The sequence below is a fragment of the Thermomyces dupontii genome (genome assembly GCF_041956625.1).
Source record: "Thermomyces dupontii strain NRRL 2155 unplaced genomic scaffold VTN31scaffold_4, whole genome shotgun sequence".
Taxonomy (NCBI): domain Eukaryota; kingdom Fungi; phylum Ascomycota; class Eurotiomycetes; order Eurotiales; family Trichocomaceae; genus Thermomyces; species Thermomyces dupontii.
The window spans coordinates 685,402-710,267 of NW_027192310.1; the positions used below are offsets into that span (position 1 = coordinate 685,402).

The 24,866-nt window shown below is 52.0% G+C and overlaps 9 protein-coding genes across 9 annotated transcripts; 4 read left to right on the top strand and 5 right to left on the bottom strand.

Annotated features, from left to right (window-relative positions):
* Positions 1-110: 110 nt before the first annotated feature.
* Positions 111-1,532, top strand: VTN31DRAFT_4746 (uncharacterized protein; the record flags this gene model as incomplete). Its single annotated transcript, XM_069405168.1, has 3 exons — positions 111-447; positions 500-1,469; positions 1,526-1,532. 3 exons carry the CDS (start codon positions 111-113, stop codon positions 1,530-1,532), a joined length of 1,314 nt encoding a protein of 437 aa, XP_069260259.1.
* A 727-nt stretch (positions 1,533-2,259) lies between these two features.
* VTN31DRAFT_4747 (uncharacterized protein) lies at positions 2,260-3,165 on the bottom strand (the record flags this gene model as incomplete). Its single annotated transcript, XM_069405169.1, has 1 exon — positions 2,260-3,165. One exon carries the CDS (start codon positions 3,163-3,165, stop codon positions 2,260-2,262), a length of 906 nt encoding a protein of 301 aa, XP_069260260.1.
* A 2,713-nt stretch (positions 3,166-5,878) lies between these two features.
* On the bottom strand, positions 5,879-7,783 carry VTN31DRAFT_4748 (uncharacterized protein; the record flags this gene model as incomplete). The annotated part of the gene is made up of 6 exons (XM_069405170.1): positions 5,879-6,566; positions 6,618-6,905; positions 6,953-6,999; positions 7,052-7,261; positions 7,313-7,592; positions 7,662-7,783. The coding sequence occupies 6 exons, from the start codon at positions 7,781-7,783 to the stop codon at positions 5,879-5,881; spliced, it is 1,635 nt and encodes a 544-aa protein (XP_069260261.1).
* Positions 7,784-8,080: 297 nt separating this feature from the next.
* Positions 8,081-10,185, bottom strand: VTN31DRAFT_4749 (uncharacterized protein; the record flags this gene model as incomplete). The annotated part of the gene is made up of 2 exons (XM_069405171.1): positions 8,081-10,056; positions 10,134-10,185. 2 exons carry the CDS (start codon positions 10,183-10,185, stop codon positions 8,081-8,083), a joined length of 2,028 nt encoding a protein of 675 aa, XP_069260262.1.
* A 435-nt stretch (positions 10,186-10,620) lies between these two features.
* Positions 10,621-11,131, top strand: VTN31DRAFT_4750 (uncharacterized protein; the record flags this gene model as incomplete). Its single annotated transcript, XM_069405173.1, has 3 exons — positions 10,621-10,670; positions 10,805-10,851; positions 10,914-11,131. 3 exons carry the CDS (start codon positions 10,621-10,623, stop codon positions 11,129-11,131), a joined length of 315 nt encoding a protein of 104 aa, XP_069260263.1.
* A 262-nt stretch (positions 11,132-11,393) lies between these two features.
* Positions 11,394-13,221, bottom strand: VTN31DRAFT_4751 (uncharacterized protein; the record flags this gene model as incomplete). Its single annotated transcript, XM_069405174.1, has 5 exons — positions 11,394-12,112; positions 12,179-12,361; positions 12,420-12,875; positions 12,937-13,123; positions 13,186-13,221. The coding sequence occupies 5 exons, from the start codon at positions 13,219-13,221 to the stop codon at positions 11,394-11,396; spliced, it is 1,581 nt and encodes a 526-aa protein (XP_069260264.1).
* A 1,968-nt stretch (positions 13,222-15,189) lies between these two features.
* On the top strand, positions 15,190-16,247 carry VTN31DRAFT_4752 (uncharacterized protein; the record flags this gene model as incomplete). Its single annotated transcript, XM_069405175.1, has 3 exons — positions 15,190-15,233; positions 15,300-15,310; positions 16,021-16,247. The coding sequence occupies 3 exons, from the start codon at positions 15,190-15,192 to the stop codon at positions 16,245-16,247; spliced, it is 282 nt and encodes a 93-aa protein (XP_069260265.1).
* Positions 16,248-16,767: 520 nt separating this feature from the next.
* Positions 16,768-17,235, top strand: VTN31DRAFT_4753 (uncharacterized protein; the record flags this gene model as incomplete). The annotated part of the gene is made up of 1 exon (XM_069405176.1): positions 16,768-17,235. One exon carries the CDS (start codon positions 16,768-16,770, stop codon positions 17,233-17,235), a length of 468 nt encoding a protein of 155 aa, XP_069260266.1.
* A 2,311-nt stretch (positions 17,236-19,546) lies between these two features.
* VTN31DRAFT_4754 (uncharacterized protein) lies at positions 19,547-24,545 on the bottom strand (the record flags this gene model as incomplete). Its single annotated transcript, XM_069405177.1, has 8 exons — positions 19,547-19,813; positions 19,884-19,975; positions 20,037-20,105; positions 20,157-20,311; positions 20,367-21,151; positions 21,203-21,352; positions 21,402-24,209; positions 24,264-24,545. 8 exons carry the CDS (start codon positions 24,543-24,545, stop codon positions 19,547-19,549), a joined length of 4,608 nt encoding a protein of 1,535 aa, XP_069260267.1.
* Positions 24,546-24,866: the final 321 nt, after the last annotated feature.

The following is a 24,866-nucleotide window of genomic DNA, read 5'->3' on the forward strand; positions in this document are numbered from 1 at the left end:
CGCCTGAGGCACCAACTCCGCTGAACCACCCTCTCCACCATAGAAGACAGCTCGACATTAACAATCCCGACCCAGACCAAGGAACAGAGGAGTCAAAGAAAAAATGCAAGATGCTCTCCGGGATCCTCATCTTCAACCAAAAAGGCGAAAATCTTATTTTCCGCGCATTCCGCAACGACTGTCGGCCGCGACTGGCCGACATCTTCCGCATCCAAGTCATCTCGAACCCGCAGGTGCGCTCGCCGATTCTGACGCTGGGCTCGACGACCTTCAGCCATGTCAAGCACGAGAACATCTATTTGGTGGCAATCACCAAGAGCAATGCCAACGCGGCGTTGGTGTTCGAGTTCTTGTACCGGTTTGTGATGCTGGGAAAGGGGTATTTTGGCAAGTTTGACGAAGAGGCCGTCAAGAACAACTTTGTCTTGGTGTATGAGTTGTTGGATGGTATGTCCCTTTTGGTCCCTGGTCCTCTTGAGGTTTGAGCTGACCGGTGTAGAAATCCTCGACTTTGGATACCCCCAAAACACGGAAACGGAAACGCTCAAAATGTACATCACCACGGAAGGCGTGCGGTCGGCCATGGCCAACTCGCCTGCGGATTCGAGCCGGATCACGCAGCAAGCGACGGGCGCGCTCTCATGGCGACGGGCAGACATCAAGTATCGCAAGAACGAGGCTTTTGTGGACGTGATCGAGGACGTGAACCTACTCATGTCCGCGTCCGGGGCGGTGCTGCGGGCAGACGTCAACGGGCTGATCATCATGCGGGCCTATCTGTCGGGGATGCCCGAGTGCAAGTTCGGGCTCAACGATCGCCTACTGCTGGACGGGGGCGACCCGGCCACAAACGCCGCCAACGCGAAGCGCATGGCCGCGCGGGCGGCCGCGGGGGCCGTCACGCTGGAGGACTGTCAGTTCCACCAATGCGTGCGGCTGGGCCGGTTCGACGCGGACCGCACCATCTCGTTTGTGCCGCCGGACGGCGAGTTCGAGCTGATGCGGTACCGCGCGACGGAGAACGTCAACCTGCCGTTCAAGGTCCACCCAATCGTGCGCGAGGTTGGCACGACCAAGGTCGAGTACAGCGTCGCCATCAAAGCCAACTACGGCCCGAAGCTCTTTGCGACCAACGTTGTCGTGCGCATTCCGACCCCGCTCAACACCGCCACCGTCACGGAGCGCACCTCTCAAGGGAAAGCTAAATACGAGCCTGAACACAACAACATCGTCTGGAAGATCGCCCGGTTCACGGGCCAGAGCGAGTACGTCCTCACCGCCGAGGCCACGTTAACCAGCATGACGCACCAAAAGGCCTGGAGTCGCCCGCCGCTCAGCCTCTCGTTCAACCTGCTCATGTTCACCAGCAGTGGGCTGCTCGTCCGTTATCTCAAGGTGTTTGAAAAGAGCAATTACAGTAGTGTCAAATGGGTCCGCTATATGACGCGGGCGGGGAGCTATGAGATTCGGTATTTTTCCTTTTGTCCTCCTTCTTCTATACTGGATGCGAAGCTAACGAATATAGGTTCTAATCGTGTTTTTTAAAGAGTTCCGTGTACAGTGCAATCAACCATTAGAATCGTCACTAGTTAGTAATGAATACCCACCATGACATTATATGTAGTGTAGATAGGAAGCCATGACAAAACAGTTTCGCTTTGAAGTACATAAGTATGTATTCCCATGTTAACCCCAGTTGGCTCGTAAGATGTATGTAGGTAGGTAATGCAAGATTCCGGCCCGAGACCGCCGCCGCCGCCGGCGGGTCGGCACGAGATAGTCAGGGTCCCTTCCAAATCGGTCGGCCGATCGTATTACATTACAGAACCATTACTCCGTATGAATTAGTTACTTACATCTTTGAGATTTCGTCATACCAGCGTTTCATGGATCAGATAGCAGCAATTGTCAAGATCAAAGAGATTAACTTATCGTACAGTAGTATCTCGGGGAGATAGATACAAAGAAAGACAGGAGTCACCCCGTACATGCCAATTATTGAAACAACAAAAAGTCCAAAGGAACAACAAACACCAGTCGGTACCCGGGTATATGATATCCATTCCATAATGATACACCTGTAGCAACCCGATCCTTTAGTTCAAACGCCGGTGCAGGCTTGGTCCAGAGATTAAAGAGTACAGAGAGAGAAAAACAGCAAGGAAAAGGGAAAATAAAAAAAAAAAAAAAAGAAAAAGGAAACAAAAGAAAAGAAAAGAGCGGCCAATGATCTATCCCAGGGAAGGGAAGAGAATCTGATTATTGCGCCTCGGGAAAACAATCCTCAATTCGTCGACGGGGAAATTGGTCGCGTCCTCGTCGGAGACCAATATTCCCTTCGCCGACGAGGATGCGCCATCGTCGGCTGATGCTGTCGTCGTCTTTGCCGATCAGCCGTGTGCATTCCTCCCAGTCGCGTTTCGAAAGCTGGAGTTTGTCGAGCACGACGTCCACAAGTCTCTGGTCGTCTTCGGCCGTCCACTCGGAGCGATCATCATCCGTTTCGCTGTTGTTGTTGTTATTGTTGTCGGGCTCTTCGATGGACGGGAGGACGGTTTGAGAGACGCGCGCGTCGACATCGTCATCATCCTGAGTAATGATTTGTGGGGTTTGTTGGAGATGACGCCGCTGTCGCAGCGTGCACATTGGCGAATCTATTTGTCCGAAGCTAATCTGTTGTTCGTTGTCATCGAGCGCCTCAAAATCCGTAATGGCCAGGCCGAGCGGCATGTCCGGTGGGCACCGCTTCTGCCGCTTCGGCGTCGAGAAGCGGTCGCGCGGGCTGCGCATCATGTCCACGTCGCCATCGCCGTCCTCGTAGATGCTGCGCGACCGCTTGCGCGCTCCACGGGTGCGCGTCGGCGGCGTTCTGGTGGACTGTTGTTTACGGGCTTTGTTTGTTTGTGGCGACGATGTCGTTTTCGCCGGCGATCTGGTCGGTGTCGACACCAAATGCAGCGGACTCTGAAGGCGCGCGGACCGAGGACGATTGGGCGAAGCCGAGGGCGAGCCGCTGAGCAAGGATTGCAGCGCGCGACAGGTCCCCAACAGACTGGTGCCGCCGGGGTACCCGTCTCCCGGCGGCGGTGTGGGCGAAAAGGCACGAGAATGTGATCGGGTCAGGTATCTCCTGCCCTCGCAGGGCATTGCCGACTGCATCAACATTATGGAAAATCGCAGAACGGGGATGTGAAGCGAGCGACGGTCAGACGGAGTTGCGACAGCAGGCAGAACCGAAAAATGCGCCGGAGGCCGTCGGAAGGCGAAATGATAGGAAATCGGACAAGACAACCGGATCAACGGATTGATAGAAAATGAGCGACTGGATTCGGAAGAGAGGCGACGCGATGCGACGGCGGTGGTGGGAAGAAAAAGGGCCGGTCGCGCCGGAGGGGGAGCAGCGCAATGGAATTGATTTGGGGGGAAGTGGATTTGGGGGGGGAAAGGGAAAAAGTGGGAAGAGGCGGCGGTCGCAAGGGAAACGAAATTACTTACTGTACAGACGGAAGGGCAAGTGGGTCTGGCGCTATGCCGATTCCGGAGCTCCACCCTTTCTGTCCACGGCTTGCCTAACCTGACCCGACTGACCTCGTGATGATGTTGACTCAATTCTGAGGCTGGATTTGGGTTTTCCATATCGAGAGATCAAGATTCAAATTCAGACAGCAGATACTGTAGCGGGCAAAATTGCAGAGATCAGGCAGGCGCTGAATGGTCAACAGAATTGCTTACGTTAGGATCACTGTAGAACAGAGTAAACAAGCAGCCATCGTTCAACCTACAAATTAACTACTGTACTGACTTGTACAGAGTACTTCTCGGCCAACAGGAAGAGCTGCTCCGGCAAAGCACTCATGTGTCTCTCAGTTCCTTCAATTCTGTTCCCTCGCAAGTGCAAGGGACAAGTCATTTTTCCCACGCTTCTCCCATCAATCGTCCTGGTTCGAGTGATGGCCACCTCCTACGATAAGCCCACTGATAACGATCCTGCAATGCAAGAAAAGCTCCTATCTCATCATCACTCAGACGGTTTGCATTTGATGGCCTGATTTTTTCATTCTGGCCATCCATGAGAACGCCCAGAACGGTAAATTACGTATATAATACTGTAAAGAGTAAAGCGCAAAGTTACCTGCGCGTTTTAGCGTGTAATGACGCGTCTTTATTCTTAAACTGGCCAATCAGAATGGATGGGCCAAGGCATCAAGGCATCAAAGCCGTTAAACAGTCTTCACGTGGAGAGCCCACTGATCCGCTCGGCTGGACTAACGTTAGCTTAGGGCCAACTTAGCTTAGCCTACTAGCCTTATCACAGGCTGTGTTGGGTTGTCTGCATGAGGTTTTTGTTTGTTTGTTTAGGTTACTTGTTCCATTCGGTCCCTTGCGCACACCTCACGAGGGCACAAAGGGATTACCCCAGATGAGCCTCCAAGGGCTCTGTGTTTTTGCCCTTGGGTGTAGATTCCTTTGTGTGGCTGGTAGCAAGGATCATTAGCTTCAACATTTGCTTTCTTCCAGGGTTGAAGACCCAGGATGAAGATAGATCCCAGTCAAGTACCTCATGGTCCGTATCCAAAATCGTGTATGATGGCATCACCCAGCCATCAACAACCATGCTGAACGTGATTGTGAACTATAACCAACGAGTATGGTATGACTAGTACTGACAGGTGCATAGCATAAGCACACATACAGCTACAGCTGCACCCCATACTCGCACAGGCGCGAGCACCCGCTCCTGTACATACTACTGTCTGTACCACGCCGAGGGGCCTGATAATCCCGATGTTGATCATCCCTGCCACCAATCCAGGGAGCAGTTCTGGTTGGAGACGACACATTCCTTTCTGCAAGTCATCTACCAAGCTATTGATTCATCATATGCAGGGCATGACCTACTCTATCGATAAAGCGGCCGTACCTATGGGGTGCGGCAACCTGCGCATAATCTGCCTGCATGAGCACTACCTACTTCCTTTCTTTTATCAATGAGCACTACCTGGGAATCCTCCACAAAGCAAGACAGTTCTGAACTTATCGATAGCATATCGCCTGCAAGGAGGGGGCAAGTCCTGTATTACCTTTTCTATCACTTGGTGATATCATGTTTCGGGCCGAGGGGGGTGTCTGATCGGCCCCCATCTCTCATCTAAATCCTTTTCAACAAGAAGACGACTTTCTCAGAACTCCGAGTTCAATCTGCTCCGGGAAACAATGGGATGAATCTTGCCAAGGCAAGGGATGGCCGACAATGGCAACAGAAAACAGCGATTTCCGACATCACAATGGACAATGAATCTATGGCCCTACCTAGGTTCAATAATCAAATCCAGCCTCGACTGTGTTATGGAACTGGAAGAACTTGGGTTTGAAGGGATTATCTCGGCCATGAGAGCCTTTCCCCCGTGGCTACTTCAATGATGATATGATCAGTATACACACCGTTCTAGTCCGCATAGTTATGCTCTGCGGCATAGAGCGAGTATAGCATGTACGGGTGATTTCATGCGCAACCCGCACGAGGGCCAGTGCAGTACTACGAAGGACCACGGCGTACATGCAGTAATTCTCCTACTAGTGTAGAAAAAGTCTCCTCGGATATTCTCATTGAGCCGGCGAGACGCCCGTCCTGCAGGGTGCATGCAGGATACGAATAACATGGTGCGCCCTTGCTTGATTGCTAGGCGGGTTGTTTTGTTTGTTACCGGATCGGTCCTTTAAAGGGTTCGGGTGTAAATCAAGAAGAGGGAAATAGGCAATGGAACGAACTAATTGATGGATGGAGAATCAAATAGTTTGGATGTGCTAGGAAAGATCCCTGATATTGTGGAACAGATTTGAGAGATGGCGACATAGACGAAAGGTATGGCGAAGACGATCAGTGTACCCTGGTGAGCGCGGGTTCTAAGGTCCATGCCTGTGGACTGAACGGCCGGCGGAGTCTCTTGCGCTGCGGTTGCCTCTGGGACATCTCGCGGGCATTCCTGTCGCGATCAAGCTGAGGCATGAGAATGGGACACTTGCAATTCGAGCACAATGTAAACCCAGCAGCCTTGTCCGTCTGTTTGTCCATGGGCAATGGGGACCTGTTCGGACCATCCCAGGGGCCGCACGGCGAGCGAGCGACTCGGTTGGAACACTGGCTCAGGACACTTCTTCCTCTTTCCACAGGAGTGCTCGGCCTGACTTCTGCCTCCAGGGAGTCGAGGTCGATGATCAGGCTCTGATCAGTTCTGGGCCGCCAGTCACGAATCGCCCGTCGATACCTCTTGTGAATGTCCATTCGAGACAGTCCGTGGAACCATTCATGTTGTAATGCCTCCTTTACAGTCAACCTGTGCACCTCGTCCGCTTGGAGCAGTCCGCCGACGAGATCCTTCGCAGATGATCCCACTTCCTGCCATGCGCGATTTGTATCGAGATCCACAAATTCCCGTGGCGGCCGATGCAATGACGAGTAGGTGAAAGGATGCTCGCCGCTGAGAAGCACGACCATCGTGCAGCCTACCGCCCAAAGGTCCACCGGCTTGGAAAACCCCCGAGGCCCAAGCGGATGGTCGAGCTCGCTGTACGTATGTTATAATTTGAATGAAACGTAACATGTATCACAAACTTACGGCGCGCGGTATTCTAGTGTGCCTTTACAAGAATACAATCGCCCAGACGCCGAATCCAGCATTTGTGCGCATCCGAAATCGGTTAGCACGACTCGACTGCGATTCAGCGACATCATGAGGATATTTTCTGGTTTCACATCGCAATGCACGATGTTGCGGCTGTGGATGAAGTCGAGGGCCATCAGGATCTGGTAAATATAGATTGCAGTCTCAACCTCGTCCACCGGGCCTGTCATATCAACCCAGGTCCAGAGGTCACCGGCAGTCCCTAGCTCTTGGAAGATGTACCTAGTGCAGGTCAGCAACGAAATCATCAGCGGGCAGAACGTGCATACACTGTGTTCTCGCTTCGAAAGACTCGTTCCAATGTGATGATATTCGGCTGCCCGAATCAGCTTCCCGGTTCAATCAATCTAATTTTGGGTGCGTCATACATGGGATAATTCAGAAAGAAACTCAACTTCGAAGCCACAGGGCGATTGCTTGACCGGTTTTCCGGATTTCTTCCATTGATCTTTGATGCTGGTGTCGATGATTTTGCAGGCGACCTGACGACCACTTCCCTCGTCCACCGCCATATGCACCGTGCCGTAAGCGCCCTGCCCTAACTTGCGGCGGGTGATGGTGTACCAAGCTTGAAGGAGCTGCCATACATCAGATCCCAATCCATATGATCAATGTTTTGTCCAACACACCCTCATTTCTTGTTGCTGAATGGCAGAGAAACCATCCACGCTGTCATCTTCAAGACTTTCGAATCTAATGTAGCATTGTGCGGATAGGCGCAGAACATCGCCGCCACTCAGCAACACGGCGCACTCTCTAGCCACTCGATGACCGTTCCAACAGGTCTGCCTTTTTGAGAAGACCTCGGCGTACACCAGCGGCGGTACGCCTTGACTTTCAGTGTCGGTGCCAACCGTGTAGATACGAAGATGAACACTGGATACCCCATCACAATCCAGCACATACTGGCTGCAGCGAACAGACAATTATCGACAGTCAGTGCAATTCTACTACGATGAAAGAGCGGGAAGCGCGAACCATCTTCTTCCATCCCGACCGACGTAGATTTCGTTGCCGGCCGACACGCGACAGGGATGGCCCAGCGCCCCCGTCACTGGACACCACTGGTACAGCATCCCCAGGCTCTCACCACCGTCCATTGCTGCCGTTCGTCTCTTTGACAGAGAAAGCCGCAGCGTAAAAGGAATACGAGAATTTTTTTGCCTACAGTCAAAGAAGGCAGGCGCATGTCCACAAGAGGAAGGAGGTTGATCCCACATTCCCGGAGCGGATGGATTCTCTACTCCTTTGGCGGCATACTGCATCATAGCAAAGTAGATACCATCAATGGTGCTGACTCGTGGAACTGGTCCGATCAGGCGGATAGTTCAGTACACGCGGAGGGACGTCCCCTCTGCCACCCCCGCGCCCTTTGTCCGAACAACACAGGATGACGTTCATCTCCCCTGCTGCATTTTGCGGATACGTTCTTCGGCCGCTCGCGCACGGCGCTCTCGCTCCAGCCTCATTCTCATTTCTGGGCTCATGCCTCGCATCTCTTCTTCTCGCTTCTCCGCTGCGGTTTTCTCCATAGCCGCCAAGGTTCGACCACCAGCTTTCTGCCTTCGTTCGTTCGCTGCAGCTCTGACTGCTTCTTCTTGTCGCAACCGTTCGGTCTCCGCCTTGCGGCGAGCCGCTTCCTCGGCGGCCGCCGCTTGCCTCTCCTGCTCCTGGCGGCTCGCCACTTCAGCTCGAGAGATCGGAGAAGGCACATGGGCCGCCTCCCAGTTCCAAGCGGATTCACCAAGTTCGTGACGCGCCACGCGGAACGCATCGCGAGTGTCACAGTCTCGAGCGAGATCGAACGGAGTCTTCCCGTCGCTGTTTGTAATCGTAGGATCGAAGCGAGCTTTGGTCAAGAGTGCATTAACAAGGGCCGGGGAGCTGTTGCTTGCAGCCAGGTGCAACGGAGTGGCTGCATGATGATTTGACGCCGAATCCGGTGGAAAGAACTTGAACGAGGGAGGGATTGAGTTATTACCGATGTAAGACAATAGGGCCGGGATCTTAGAGCGACGAATGAGGCCCTGGATCTGGGAAGTGTGCAGCAGCGCAGCTTCTTCTTCCTCTGATAGTTTGGGTTTTTTCGGCTGTGTAGGCTGCGCAGGTGGCTTTAACGACTTGGTAGCACCCTCGCGCTTTTTGGCTTCTTCGGCAGCCAGAGCCGCCTCATCAACGAGACTGACTTTAACCCTAGTCAGCTCTTTGAAGCATCTCATAAGTTCTGACTGGGTTGCTCGCCTGGTGCTGAAGGGAAACCCGCGCAATCTCGGGTCGTTTCCCCTTAGCACCTGGCCATCGTAGGGTCCAAAGATGATTCGTCGATTGTTGGACCCAGGAGCGCGAACAAACAACAACTGTGCGCTATCAATCATGGGCTTCCACTCGCGCAGAAGCTCCCGAATATCTTTCTCCAATGCGGCTTCATTGTACCGACGAAGATTAGAACCCGCGGAGTGGGCATTACCCTTGGCGGCATCATTCGCCGCTTGCGAGCCACCTTGCTTACGTCTCGTCGTATAGCGATGGAAAGTCTTATGCGCCAGCACCCTAGCCTGTCTCTGCTCAACGCCGCCCGGCCGTTTCCGGATCTCCGGGGCAAGCGCAACGACCATGGCGGCGAAATGGCCGCCGCCGACCATACACATAAAGATATGCGGAGTGGACGCAGCGCCGTCACGGCCGTTCCCTTCCATTCGTTGTCCACTGTCGGGGGCTTGGGTGGGTTGCAGCTGTTTCCGCTTCAGCGACTCGACGTAATAACCTGGCTCATCCTGCTCTTCGAGGGAGAACAGAGCCCGATAGACCCCGAGCGACGTATTCGCAGGTAGAAGCGGGCTGGAGAACCACACAAGTGGTTGCTTCCCGGTCGGACGGATCGAACTCGACGACGTGAGATCCCCAACACCCTGCGAGAGACGCGCCTGTTTCTTCAGCAGTGCCGCCAGTGTCGTATCTGACACATGGGCTCCATTTGCCTCGTCCTCTTCCTCCTCTTCCTCCTCCTCCTCATCATCATCCTCGTCCGAGTCCTCGGAGCCCGAGATCGACTCATCGAGCTCGCCTATCGCCTTAACAAACTCCGCTTCGGTGAGCGTGCGCGCACCCCGCAGTTGCGCCTTGAGGTTATAGCGATGATGATCCGAGCGCGCATGTTCGCGATGCTCCTCGACGTTGCTAAAAGTCACCTGGCATAGGGCGCAACACTTGGTGGCGGGCGGGGTACCGTTCTCTTTGGTAGCATCCGCCGCATCGGCTGCATCCAAGGCAGAAGTGCTCGGCGCGTGGCTCGTTTCTGTCGTACCAGCAGAGGCGGGAACACCGTGCGATTTCACCGTCAGTGTCGCCAGGAGCTCCTTTGGGAGATCGTACACTGCATGGATCATTCAGTTGGCATTTTGGCCACCAAAAGTTTGGGACATCTCATGATTTCGGTAAAAAAGCGCTTACCATAGAGGGGCGTTTTTAGAATTTCTGGCACCTCGGGCCCCTGCGCCGCCATCGCTGCAAATGTCCGTGCAGGAGGCAGGAAGTTTTGTGTTAGGAAACGAGATGGTTGAGGCCCTTTGATGGTTTTAAATCATGAGTGTCCAAGGTTCTGGTTACGAGCTGGATTCTGTATTGGACATCCCGTCGGCGAGTTATACACTGCTTGGAGGTTTGAGTCGAAGTCAAAAATTACTGAAATTTTAACTAATGAAACTTTCAATTCTATTTTATGATTGTCAAATTTCAATTGTTACATACACAGGTACAGTACTCGTAGAGAGGTACCTATTCCAGAAGTCCCCGCGAATTCGGAGGCTCAGAAGGATAAAATTCATAACCTACTCCGTAGGTAGATAGTACTTTCACCTAGACCATCCGTATTCAGTTTCAATCATCGATCTCTGGTTCTCAGTCATTCTGATGAATTGACAGTAATCCCAGCGAACTTATGATTATAAATTACCGTCGAAGATATCTGTCTGCCATCTCCCTGGCTAGGTAGGTGTTCGCCACATGGATTTACTAAGAAACGACTCGAACCTCAAAGCTGAGCTGCAGCGTGTGCTCATTCCCCAAAGTCTGTATTTTGTTCGCAAAATTACCGCTGCATATACTAAGAAGCACATGAATAGACGAATCGATCCCATATTCCCATATCACATGCCTCATTATCTTACAGGTTGGCATAACCGTCTGAACAAACAGGACCAGTCGACATGACTTAACTGGGTGCGGTACCAGTTCCAAGCAATCATTCAAGCATGCGCTCCGTGTGTTGCGGTTCATCAAAAAGGAATGGCCAGTTTCCATGTTCAGTTGTTGATTTTGATGATGTTATCGTCCAGATTGGGCCTGCTCAGGCCTTGCACGAACTGACCGAGTGTATGATGGTGCGAAGGAGCCCTTGGATGATCATCCCTCGCTTTTCCCTGCCTTGTGTGTTCTCCCATCAATTGTAGATAATTCATTTCTGATCTTCCACGGCGCGATGGATGTCGCTGGTCTGCAATTCGAGTATTTCTGTCGTTTCTATCATTCCTGGTCCAAAAAAGCGGCTAAGGAGTCGCGTCTTTTGATGGGATGCTCTGGGTCATATTCCCGATCTGTGGCAGTAATGGAGGTCATACATGCAAGGTGACCCTCGCTTCGACTCAACAGATCGTATTTGATTGTCGAAAGTGATTTGAGTTCATCGGCGGGGCGAACATAGCTCCACACAGTCTATGGTCGCGTACGACATACCAAGCCGCTGACAGGGAAGTTTTGCGCACGGGTTTCATTCAGACCAGGCATCATCTCCGCGCCGGAAGCCGCGGTATACTGCGGGTAAGCATCATCAAGTCCGAGGTCATGAGAATCCGGATGTCCTCCGCCAAAGTCGCTCTGTCCAAAGAGAGTAGGACCTTCATGCTGCAGGAAAGCCGGTGACCATTCCGCATTCGAATGCGGAAAGGAGGAAGCCGGCTGGTGCTGATGGTGCATGGCGAGGTGGGTCAGCGTCTGGAGCTGCTGCTGCTCGCCCGACACGTGGTCCATGTAAGATTGCTGCGGTGGCATGAGGCGAGAATTCGGCAAGTTGAAAACGGGGAATGCTGTGACGGACGACGGCGGGACTGACTGCGGCGGGATCATTTCCTGCTTGATGTTCGCAGCGGGCGTCGAGAAGGGCTGCGGCTGTGTCTCTGCCGGTTCGTTCTTGAACCTGAAAACAGAATCCATCCGCATGTTTGGGTCTCTCATGTCGACTTCGGATTTGATTTTGGAGGTCACGAGAGGATCAGCGGGCGTTGTCAACGACTCCGGTTGCGACGTGGCAGTTGATGTTGGAGTTCGGAAGTCCTCTGCATCCGCATTGTCGTCCCGTTCACTCGGACTGTCCATGTCCTTGTCGTACTTGGAACTGCTCCCACGATTAACCACATAGATGATGGTGTTTCCGTCTACAAACCAATCAATCAGATCCTTCCGCAGGTGGCATAATTCAGAGGTATGCCGGGAAGACGTACCGACTTCGTTCCTTTCATATCGCTCTTCGAGCTTGCGAACCCGCAAGATCTCCTCGATGATCTCGAGTCGCTCCGCGGGTTTGAGGTTTCTCTTGGATTCGTATACGACCTCCAGTAGCTTGTCTGCTGTGATGTCCAGGCTACCCAGGTTGCGAATGATATGCACCATCAGCTTGAGTCTCTCTAAACCAATCCGTCAGTGTCAGTCATGAAGGAGATTGTCCCGAGCGCAATCACGTACGTTTCTTCCGAAGGTGGTCGGGCTCCTTGTGAATGACGCCGGGCGGCCACCACGCAGGCTTCGTCAATTCTGGATCACCCTTCTCACCGGGAGCAGCCCCGGGGCCAGGCTTGCCGCCGTTATAAGGATGTTTGACCTGCTTTCTAGGTTCGATCAACTTGATAAAAGCCTTGGCCAGAAACCGGCAATTGATCTGCTGAAAATGCTTCAGCGCGTTGTAGTAGTAGGCAAGCATTTGCTCCTCATCTCCAATTCGCAAGGGGACTCGGTCAACTTTGGAGGGCTCCTCGCCCTCCGCACCGGCCGAGCCAATGCGCTCGATCTCGGCAGGTACCTCTTGGACCGAGAGTTTGCGCCGCTTTCCAGCTGGCTGCAACTCTTCGAAGCACAGGTCGGCATCATGGTCCTCACGCCTCCTGGATTTGTGATCATCGTAGATACTTGTTCGGGAAGACTCTTTAAAGAAGGGGTGTCCTGTTCAGTGCATGCACATAGCAATTGGAGAGGCTGTACTTACTCAACCGAAACAGTTCGCTACGGGTATTTTTCTTCACGAGGTCATAGAATTTCCGACGAACTTCTGGTGTGATGAAGGATTCATCATCCACGTTATGCAGTGCAGACGACACTTCAACTCGAATATTCTCAGAACTGTCAAGGTAGATCAGAGCGTAATGGAGGTTGTTCCTCTGGGACAACGTATTCTGTGGGAAAGCCATCAGTTCGGTCCAAGATGTTTAGAAGCATGTAATGGAGGCACACGGACCGGATCGTCTTGCGAGGTCGACGGTGAACGTTTCATCGTTGTAGCGTGAGAGTTTTGGAGAATTTTGGACTTTGGATGTCAAGTATAGCTTGGGAAATGGTTCTCTGGCTCAGACAGGGATCAACCCATACACAGTTTGTAATTCGAGTTCGATCAGAACTTGACAGAAAAGATGGGTTCGTGTTATAATGCGTAGATAGCTTGTACCGCAAGACGTCAGCTGGACAGAATGCCGGCCAGATCACCAAACGATTGGAGGTATGTAGTCGGCAATCACTAGACAATGTTCCACTTGGGCTATTGAATTGAGGGACGAAGTTTGATAAGCACTCGGCGAGTCCGGGTCTGAGAACGAACGAATGGACAGTCCGTTGGCGAAGTACAAGTACTACGACAACAAACGAAAGTGCGAACGGAAAACTGACGCCGCTGAGGGTTGGCAGGGTTCAAATACGGACTCTGACGTTGTCTGGACCGGGCTGAAAACTGGTTGGGATCTGGGAACTAGCAGATCGTGGCGTTTGGCTCGATTGGGGCGGCGATCCAGCATGCATGACTGCAGTTCTCCAAATAAGGAGATAATTCAGCTAGTCCGTCGAAGCCATTAACTCCATCAACCTATTGCCATGGCTAGAATCTGCAATGGCCAATAGGTCAAGCAGGTCATCAACTTTAGGACAATGATAGGTGGGCATCGCTGGGTCATTCGGAAGATTTGGGACGTCCCGACTTCAACCAGCGATCGACTACTAACTAATTTACGGGTGTTGGTCCGAACTCTCTAAGAAGTGGAAACCAAAATGGAGATCAGGGACAAAGAAGCAGAAAAAAAAAAGCAAAGAAAACCCCGAGGCCGAAGGTTTTCCGACAGCAGCGATGGGAGGCTAGTTGCTACCCCGTACTAATCGACAACATGCTATTCCGGAACTACGACTGGTTAGTTTAGTAGTTTTGAGACTCTGAGTACCGTGGCAAGGGTTCGGCGACCATAGCTGGTTAGTACCGAGTAGAAGATGGCTGACGCAGGCTGTGCAAGAGTAGCGGCTGCGAGAAGCGAGGGATAGAAGCAGCAGCCAGCAGAGAAGCTTGAACCTCTGCTTCTTCCCCAGAGTTCACGTGTCTTGATCAGAGCGATGGAGCTTTGCTTATGGACCACAGCAGTTCGACGGGAGGGCGGGTCCGAGTCCTAAGGGACTGATTAGTTAACCCTAGTCCGGGGAAAAATGCACGAGCCCCTTGGAGGGTCTCGTTTGTTGAGCTAATGCGAGGCTCATGAAGGCTAGTAGGTTATCTTGCTGAAAAGCGATGCGGCCAGTCGCAGCCACAGACCAAAACTTATCCGGTCCAATCCGATTGTCTCAGTGCCATGATCGACGCTTGGATTTAGTTTGGGTCTTCGGGACAGCGTACTCGCGAAGAGGCGAAGTTGACTACGGAGAAGTAACGAACTTAAGTCCGTTGCACCTCTTGTTTGAGCGGCACGGGCTTTTGAATGTCGGAGAAGTGTCGACTGGTATCGGAAACCATCAAGGATGAACGTCTCGACTCCGTCATAATTCTGGTGACTGTTGGAATCGGACGCCGCCGGAGAAGCTACATCTACTATATCTTGTATTCAGGTCCGCAAATGAAAGTAGCTAGTTCCTTTGCAGGAAAATCGATCGAAGATCTAATGCATGCACACGAGTACGGAGTACAGTCAAATGCATCACGGTAACCTAGCAGTAGCTAACAATCGGCTTACCAATCACCCGAGTCGATGCCCCGATGGACGATATCAAACTTATCTCGAGCTTGAACAAGCGTTTGCTGCAAAACACAAACAAGGAGAAGCACGGCATGCCGTTCGCCACTGCGCAGTCTGAAGCTGAAAATTAGACATTCTACTGGAGGGATTGCCTTGTGAGATGCGTGCTCTGATGCTTGGAGACGAAAAGCGTAGGAGGTGGGGACGACATGAAAGCCGCTCGACTTGGAACAGTTTGAAGTTTCAGGTGGACCCAAATGCCCGTCCGTCACGGATCGGGGACGTTTGTGCCCCGGCACGGGTCTGTGAGTTTTTCTAAAAAGTTAACTTAAACAGTGACAAGACTGACAAGAAAGGGTCGTTCCAGGTCTAACCTGGGTAGGTTAAGCCCTAAAGAGTACTAACAATCGACGAGGTACAAGCACTACGGAGGAGCTCGTACACAATTCGTACTCGCAACTCTCGTTTTCGATTGTGGACTCGAGAGACGCTCAGTTTTAGTTTAGTTCTGCTCTGGTGATTTTGCTTTCGTCCAGCTCCGAGAAGGTATTTGTCATTGCTTCAACAAACCCAACAGGAATGGTTTCCTTTGACGGCGCCGCTTTTGTCGATACACCTGGAAAACAAGCAGATCTATACTGTGCGAAGCAACAGACACCATTACCAATTAACCTACTAGTGCACACGTAACCAGGGGATGACGGATCATGGTTGGTTACTCATTGAGAACAAGCACTGAAGAGATTGAATTCTCGTCCACTCGAAGCCTTGAATCAGATCCCTGGACTCTTCGACGGTCTGGAGGCGCATATGGCCGCGTGAGTCCAGTGGAAAGAGCAATCCGCGGAGTTCTCCTGCGACTCCGTCAACAAGATATGCAGGCTTGCAGTCTTGCGCAGGGAAGATCCAGGCCTGATGTGCAGTGACAGCAATCGTAGCAGGTTAGAGACGAATGCAATCTGGCACCATTGAATTTACTTGAGGGCCTATCTCGATCATGATTTCCGACGCTACGTTCAAACAAAGACATCGAGGAGGCATTGCCAGTAGACCTACAGTACCCGGTTGCCGATGACCCCTCCTTTCAGGAGTTTATGTTCCCGTCGGCCTCGATATCAATGGCAAAACGATGCACAACCGTGATCAGAATTCAGATCAGCATCCAAGGCGCAGGGAGCACCGATCTGCCATCAAGGATGAACCTGTCAAAGGGCTCGGCTTCGACGCCGCACTCGAGGAATCCCCGACCGCCGAGAGGTCGAAACCGAAGAGACCGCAGCGGCCTGAGGCGAAGGCCAAAGCCCTAAAAGCATAGCCTAATATTGATTGGTTCTCACCAAATCCCGGGGGTTCCCAAAAAGGCTAAAGGCGGTCAAACCTCACGCCAAAAGACTTTATCAAAATGATCCCCAACCGTGGATCAATTGGAATTTCGGAAACTTGGAAGGGTCTTCCCGATCCCATTTTTGGCTCCTATCCATCCAATCACAACCAAGAAATTTCAAGCAAACTGAAAGCCGAACCGGTGCTTATGTAAATTTCTGGAGCCTCGTTAACCGAGCTGAAACTGCGAGAGCTGCCTTACCTGGTACTGACTACTAGTACGGAGAGTACGAGGAAGTACGGAGTGCTCGTACTCGTACGAGTGCACTCGTAGTACTCGTAGAGTCAGCAGCCAGCCAGCCACTGTGGCTAGGGCCGCCATATGCCATCAGCCACATGTTTACGCCGCAGTTGGACTTGTTCTTGAAGCACATCAACCGCATGCGAGTCTGCGGGGAAACAGCTCCGACGAGCGTTTCGAGGGCACTTGCCGAATCATACACTTAGGCTACATGATCTCGTGTCAAGTGAAGGACAGTTGCTATGCCTTAAGTTGTGTTTGTGCAGGCTGGGAAGATGGCAGTCCTGAACCGTGGTTGCCACTTGATGAAGATCCTCTTGGAGTTTCCCTCAGGCTACTATGCTTTCAGATGACGGAGCAAGACTCTGCGAGAGCTGTCTGCAACACACAAATCGATCCGATTGTTGTATCGGCCAATCAAGCAAGGGGCCACATGAACCAGAGGCCAATGGTTGATTGGAAGCAAGTCTTTTCAAAGCTTCACGGCATACGGAGTACAGAGTTTTTACGGTGTAGACATCATGCACGGATGGAACTGGGACACAGGAGAATTTACAAGAAAAGAATTGCCGCCGAGCAGAAGAAGGGTTCGATGCCATACGGAGTACATTTTGGCAGTCGATCTTGCTTATCCCAACGGAAGAATCAAGGGTCCATGACGAAATTGGAGCAGCAATAAGATCGAACTGCAGTGGCAGTTGACGGCTTGCCGCTAGATCTTGCATCAGGGAAGCATCAATCTGCGGCAAGATCTAACTGGTCGGTGCGGTGAGGCTGCATCCATCACAGGATTAATCAAAGCACACAGCATGATGTCGATCGAAGATCAGAACCACATCTCACTTGAGGAAACGTTTGAATCTCGCATCTTTTTACAATTCTTGTTGCCTCTGAGGAACCCAGGGAAAACGGGCAAGGAGTCGACAGACACAGCTCGAAGGCGAGATATTCTCCGTGTTTCTCGTACAACGGACAGGGGCGACTCAATGCATAGTGCAGTCTTGTCAACGAAAACGGCCTGGTCTCCAGAAATTGATTTCCTTCATACATAGTACAGAGTACTGGTACACACTTCAGCCACTTGGCAATCATCGTGGCCTAAGAGTTAGATACAGATCCGATCTTAGCGAGGTCTTGCCTCAGACTTCAAGACTGATGGGTGCTGTTGCATGTACAGCACAATTTGACTTGGGTACGTTGCTGCTCTGCTAAACTATCATGGGGTTGATTGACCGTTGTATCTTCGGTGCCAGCAGGTTGAACAGGTCCTTGGCGACGACGGCAATGATGATGATAGGCAAAACACAATCGAAGCACTCCTGAGAATTGAGATAGGCTAGACGAGATAGAACTTCGGGCAGAAAGCCCATGTCGGCAAGCTATCATTCTTTTCTTTCGCAATCCACTCGCGTGGTTTCGAGCCAAGATCAGAGCGCCGTCCCATCGACAGAGCATCCTGCAATGGTTGGCGCCAGGCATTTGTACTTTGGCGGTTCATCAACAGCATCGAACCATCCGGATAGATACGAGTTTGCAGTCGCCCCGACCCGCCGACTTGGGACGTGGCGACTTCCAAGTTCCAGCGCGGACTCCCTCAGAGTAACTCACTATACGGGGTCCTGAATGTTTTGTACTCCGCATGGAGAGAAAAGCCACACACGCAGAGCCTCTTTTGACCTAACCACACCGTCCACAGGATCATTCCCTGCAGATTTCTTCCCTCGCACTTGTGCAGCTACAAAGTACAATGCAAGCCAAGGGCATTGCCATTCAACACTCCAAGTTCTGATCGCCAATCATTCTGATCCTCAATTCCCGTTGACGGTGCAACGGTTGAAACCCCAAAAAATCAATTGGCCATTTAACTTTATCAGTATGCCTTTGACCCACGAGAGTCTCAACTCCCAAGCTCCATTTTTCTTCAATTTCGTCAGTTCTGAGCAATGATAAGTGCCCTTCTCTGAGGAGTTTCTGGGTCACTATCTGTGACTCCTGTTATCCCCCGTCTGGGCCCGTCCCACTGTCCCACTGTCCCAGTAACCGGGGTACGCTATGCAGATTGCAGGGTTCCTCCTAAGTCCTAGACTGGTAACTTTTGCGTGGTGGATTCTTTTTTTTTTTTTTAATACCTAATTACGGAGTACTTTTTCTTCACTCTGCACGGGCCTGGTCTGGGCCCTGATCATGGAGATACGGCCCAGGCTTGATTGGCGATTTGGCGCAGCCACGTTGCAGATAGCGGAGGTCGGGGAGCTCTACTCTACACAGGTTCATGGAAAACTCTGTGCTCCAGTTTCGACTTTCATGGAAGGGGAGAATGCAGAACAGCTCGTCCAAGAAATACCGAATTTGTCTGAGAGTTTGAGTCGGAGGCTTTGGAACAACCCACATTCCACATAGATTTTGGAGTGATGTTCTAAGTGTCCCTCCCGTACGGAGTACGTACTAAGGCAGTAGTCCAAAGCAGAGAGAGATGAAGCACGTACAAACGTAGAAACTGAAGAACCTTGACGCCTTTCCCTAGTCTTGTCTGATATTCAGCTTATTCTATACAAGTATTGTCGCATCGATCTTTAATCTCGGCAATTTACGGAGTAACTAGAGTAAACCTCACATGAAATAGATTGTACAGTCATCGACGTGCCGCAAAAATAGTACAGTTTTAAATCCTTGCTTTGATCGTCTTGCTTTTTGGCTCTGTGGTCCGTTCTTTACTTTTTCTCTCTTTGCGAAATGCAAGACAAGTCCCATCACCGCATGTTTGATGTTGTCTCTTGCCCCCTGCCAGGGCACGGACCATGTCCATCACAGGTTAACTAAACCTGTTCAAGCAAAAAAAGCTCAGCGGCGCCGGTCCTTGCCACGGACCCACGGAAAAAGGTCCCAGCGCGCGATCCATTCCCCGAATCCCGTCAATTTAGTCTGCCACCCTAAACAGAAAAAAAAAAAAAAAAAAAAAAAAAAAAAGTACCGACGAAAAGTTCTTCATTTCACCTCTTGGATCCGAGCAGGGATGTGACCGCCTCGCTTTCCAACAGTCCCGCCTCCTTAACCAGCTCGTAAAACATGCCGCGCCGGCGAATCAGTTCTGCCGGCGTGTCGAACTCGGCCACCGTTCCGCGGTCCAAAACAACGATGCGATCCGAATCCAGGATAGTGTTGATTCGATGCGCTATCGTGATGATGGTGCGATCTTTGAACACGCTACTGCGCAGCGTGCGCTGAATGAGCGCATCCGTTTCGATATCCACGGCCGCCTGCGGGGACGCCAACGAAAGATTAGTTTTCCCGTTCCCAAACGCATGGTTCGTATTCTTCGTAACGTACCGTTGCTTCGTCCAGGACAAGGATATTGCTCGGTGTAAGCAGCGCACGGGCTAGAGAAATCAGCTGGCGCTGCCCCTGACTAAGATTCGACCCTGTAGCCGCGGTCAGCGCCCATCCATTTGGAAATTTGGTTAGCAGTCTGGAATCACTCACCTCCTTCCTGAATCATGGCGTCCAATTGTCCATCCATGCTGGCCACATGCTCCTTGAGACGTGCATGGCCTGACTGGTCAGTCCATGATCCCATCATTTCGCAACTCAGCATCTACGTACTCAAAACACTCCACAACTCCGTATCATCATGAACGTGGCGAGGATCCAAGTTATCACGAATAGATCCCTCGAAGAGAGCTGGGTCCTGAGGAATAATGGCAAGTCGACCGCGCAGGTCCAGCAGACCAATGGTCGAGATATCCAAGCCATCAATGCTAATAGTATGATTAGAAAGCAGTAAACACTTCGTTGGCTTCGTGGAAACCATACCTGATACTGCCACTTGCCGGCTCAATGATCCGGAAAAGAGCCAGAGTCAGAGAACTCTTCCCAGCTCCCGTACGTCCAACGACGCCAATCTTCTCGCGAGGCTTGATATCGATGTTGATATCCTTCAAGACAAGATCCAGTCCCTCTCGATACCGAGTACTGTAGTTCCGGAACGAAACTCCTCCCTGTCCCGGCCATCCGATAGGCGGCCGGTTCTTGAAGATCACGTCGGGCGCTTCGCTCGGAAGGCGCGCATACTCCAGGACACGCTCGACGGACACAATGTTGGTCTCAACTTCGACCGTCTGCCTCACAATCCAATTCAGGGACTGCGTGATCTGCAAGGCATATGACATGGCCAAACCGACCATGCCGGCCGTCAAACCACTGCCTCTGGAAACGGAGATGATGGATCCCATGGCAGCTGAAAGAATCACAACGGACCCAATGAATTCTAGTCGCACCGCCAGCCAACGGTTTGCACTAATCGACGGGAAGTATGCCCGCTGGTTCGCATCCATCCGCCATTCGTTCTCCAACGCAAAGCGCTCTCCCTGTCGGTATGCCCGGATGGTCGACACTCCGCCCAGTGACTCCTGGAAATGCGCATAGATGGGACTTCGACTGACGCTGTCGAGACGCTTCAATTCGCGGGAAGTTCGGAGGTAGTACTTCTGATACGACATATAAATGAAGGCGAGCGGGATCATGACGATGATGACTGGTGGAGTCGAAATAGCAATGACAGCCATCGTGAATCCTGCGCGAGCCGTATTTACAAACAACTACCGCCCATTAGAGTACGACACTGATTCTCCTAGGGAAAGTCAACTAACCATGTTGAAGGTACGCGCAAGGACCTCGTCAACGCGATAGATATCACTCGAGAATCGATTCAGGATTCTGCCCGAAGGAGTCGTCTCGAAAAAGGTCATCGGCGACCTGAAGATGGCGTATGCCATTCGCTCGTGGAATTTCCGCGACGCCTACATTGCTTAGAAATGACCTCAGGCACTGGAAAGCACATGTACATACCTCAATAGAGCAGAAAATCCAAAGGATAAGTGTCTGGATCACAGACAATGCGGACGAACCCAGCCCAAAAGCAGTGTAGATTCCAATGTACTTGGCAACCTGAGGATTTCCGCCCGCTTCCTCATTGACCTCCGACCAATGCTTCAACCAGAACCCTCCCAGAACTTGCGTGGTCTGCGCCGCTAAAAGGGCAATGAGATACATTCCCACGGCGTATAGGTTGCTTTCCTTGGCGTACTCCCAATACACAGACCATTTCACCTTGCCCTGCTCGGAAGTCTCCTTCGTCTGCCGTGACTTGAGACCATTTTCCTCGTCGGCCCCGTCTCTGCGCGGACCATGCCAGCTTGCAGTGCTCGCCCGTCGCAACGTAGACATACTCGTCTTCCTCGCACTACTTGGCCGGATCGGCGCGAGAGAACCAGTTGTGTCCTCGATCTCCTCGCTAGATAATTCCGAGTCCTCGTCAAATATCTCAGAGGTCGCCGTCGACTCGCCGCTTCGCATATCTTTGCTGGCGTCTGATCCGTCCTCGTCATCACTGGAAGCGGTGCGGATCAAATTGGCAACCTCTCCCTTCATTGCCAACAGTTGCTCATAAGTTCCAGTCTCGATCAAAGTCCCGTCCCGCAGCAACCCAATAAAATCTGCGGATGAGAGCACCGCGATGGAATTTGTCGCAAGGATACGGGTCTTGCTGTTGAGGATGCCGTTGGGCCCAAGTACGCGACTGATCAGATGGCGTCCCACGTGAGAATCCACGGCCGACAAGACGTCATCCAACAGGTATACATCGGCCCGAGCATACACCGCTCGAGCAAGAGTCAACCGAGCTTTCTGACCGCCAGACAGAGAGATGCCCCGCTCGCCGACCTCCGTCTTATCACCATCGGGCAGGGTCTTGAAGTCATCAACCAAAGCGCAAGCTTCCACAGTGAGGTCGTAGAAATGGGGGTCCCAACGATGCCCGAAGACGATGTTCTCCCTGACACTGGCATTCATGACCCACGGCTGCTGCGCGACATATGCAATTTTTCCACGGACTACCACTTCGCCTTGACGTTTATATAGATCGCCCAAGATCGACTGCAGTAGAGACGACTTGCCGGAGCCTACGCGGCCGACAATGCACGTGAGTTCTCCCTTACGCGCGCTGAGATTAATGTTTTCCAGCACATTTCCAGGTTCGTGGCGATTCCAAGTGAATGAGGCTTCACGAATGCGGACGGACTCATCACCGACATGAACGACAGCGTCCTGGAATGAGACCGCATCGGGCTGGAGCTCGTCTGCAGTAAAGTAGTCGGTCAGACGCCGGACAGCGACGGAAGCCTCGACGATTGAAGTGATCACCATCGGCAAAATCGCCAGCGGGAAGGTGAGGAGGTTAAACAACGTAAGAGCCGGGAAAACAAGGTCGGTGGTCAAGGGCCGGTTGTCGGTGATAACGAAGATAGCGAAGGTCAAACACGAAACCAGGAACGGAGTCGATGACCAGGTAAAATTAGCAAAGGCTTGAGTTGCGCCAATCTTTCGCAACGTGTTCAGTTCCTGGTCATTACGGATGTGACTGAGTTTGGCCATGAATGCCTTGTTCCAGGCATAGAGCTTGATGCTCTTCATATTGTTCAAGATTTCCGTCATCAATCGCGACCGGGAGTCTTTGTTGCGCATCTGCACCAGCTGAAGTTTCTTCATCATCCGGGCAATCAAACCGTTGAGCGGAATCATCAAGATCATGACCGCAATCCCGGCAAGCATGCTCAGACCGACAAGGTTATAAAGAGATGCCATGCAAAGGAAAATTTGGAACGGCGCGGACCAAAGTTGAGCTCCAAACTGGGCCAAATCTGCGAGACGTTGCTGATCGACCGCCATATGGTTGACAATGTCCCCGGTATTCTTCGTTGCTCGACCTTCGTTGGACAACTTGAGTGACTTGGCGTAGATAAGTGCAGTCAAGCCAGACTTGACGCGCATGCCGGTCTCAAAGGCACGCTGGAAATATTGATGCAGGCATGTAGTTTGACCGACAGATACCAGGAACATGGCTATCGCGATGGCGACTCCACGAGCCACTGGCTGCGGGTTGTCCGTACGATACGAATCGATGAATGTGATCAACAAGCGTAGCAATTGAGGCTGCACGAAAGCTAGGATATCACTTCCGCATTTGATGATAGAGCCCCGCAGATATGGCCCTCCGAAAGCCTTGAAAAGCGCAAGCCAAAGAGATGGACGCTTCTTCTGCAGTTCCCTCTTCCACGTTTCCTCCAACGCCTGGCCCGTCACCGCAGTAGTGTCACGTCTGCGCAAATTCCACAGATCATCCTGCGTCAAAAAAGTCTTGTACCCAAACTTCATCAGAGGAGTCATCCAACTGAATGTCAGGACTGAGAACACATCTGCGTATTCATATGGACACTCATCCTCGGCTCCCAGAGCATCATATGCACTTTGTTTCTTTGGCACAAAATACTCCAGGATAAACTCAAAGATCGCGAGAGCAAAGGCGATTGTGAAAACGATGAAGTAGGCGAGTTCGGTGCGAAACGTCTCCCGAATAATAAGGGACCGTAGTTTGACCGCATACGCAATGATAAAGAACACCCAGTAGAACAGGACGACGCCATTTGGCTGCCTGCTGCGCCAATGCTCGATGTACTGTAACGCGAAGATAACTCCGAGGGACACCAATATTGATGCTGTGGTCCAGAAGCGAATATCAGCAAACCACACTCGAGGATGCGTCTCGACTTGCAGCGCAGCTTGCACAGCGGTGGCGAGAATCAGCAATTTGAGGACAATCTGCCCAGACGATCAGACCCGTCAGCCCGTCAGACAATGGGAAAGGAGACTCACAAGCTTCGCCCAAAAGTGCCAATTCTTTGAGACCGGCTGAGCAACTCTCTTTGTCAACAGGAACCAAATTGCGCCGGCACCGAAAAAAATTCCCCATGCCGCAACCGCAGCAACCCAAACATCGAGGAAACAGGGAGTGAAGTCATATATCACCGAGCTAATTGGACCCCATCCCTCCCGGTCACCGCAAAAGGGCTGTCTCGACGCCTCGCCATCGAGAGTCAAGGAAACGGCGGGCCCGGGAACATTGGCTATCACGGCTTGAGGATTCCCATCGACCATCTTCCTCGAGAATACCGCGTGAACGGTATGCTCTGCTCGCTCGCCTCGCGTCACACCACGCCGTCCAGTCAGCCTAAGAGCACGGTCGCCAGACCCAGGAAAAGGTATTTCTCCCCTTTGCTGCCTGGTCTGATGCGGAGGAGAGACGAGATAAATGGTGCGAGATCAAGACCGATGAAGCTCCCGGATGGAATTTTGCTTAGTAATCATTTAAAGCCGGCTACGTGGAATGGCGGCGAAACAATATCCCGGCTCTTTATGTTTTGTTCTTGCACTTCTCGAGGCCTCTGGACCGTGATTTCCAGGCAGCATTTCAGAGAA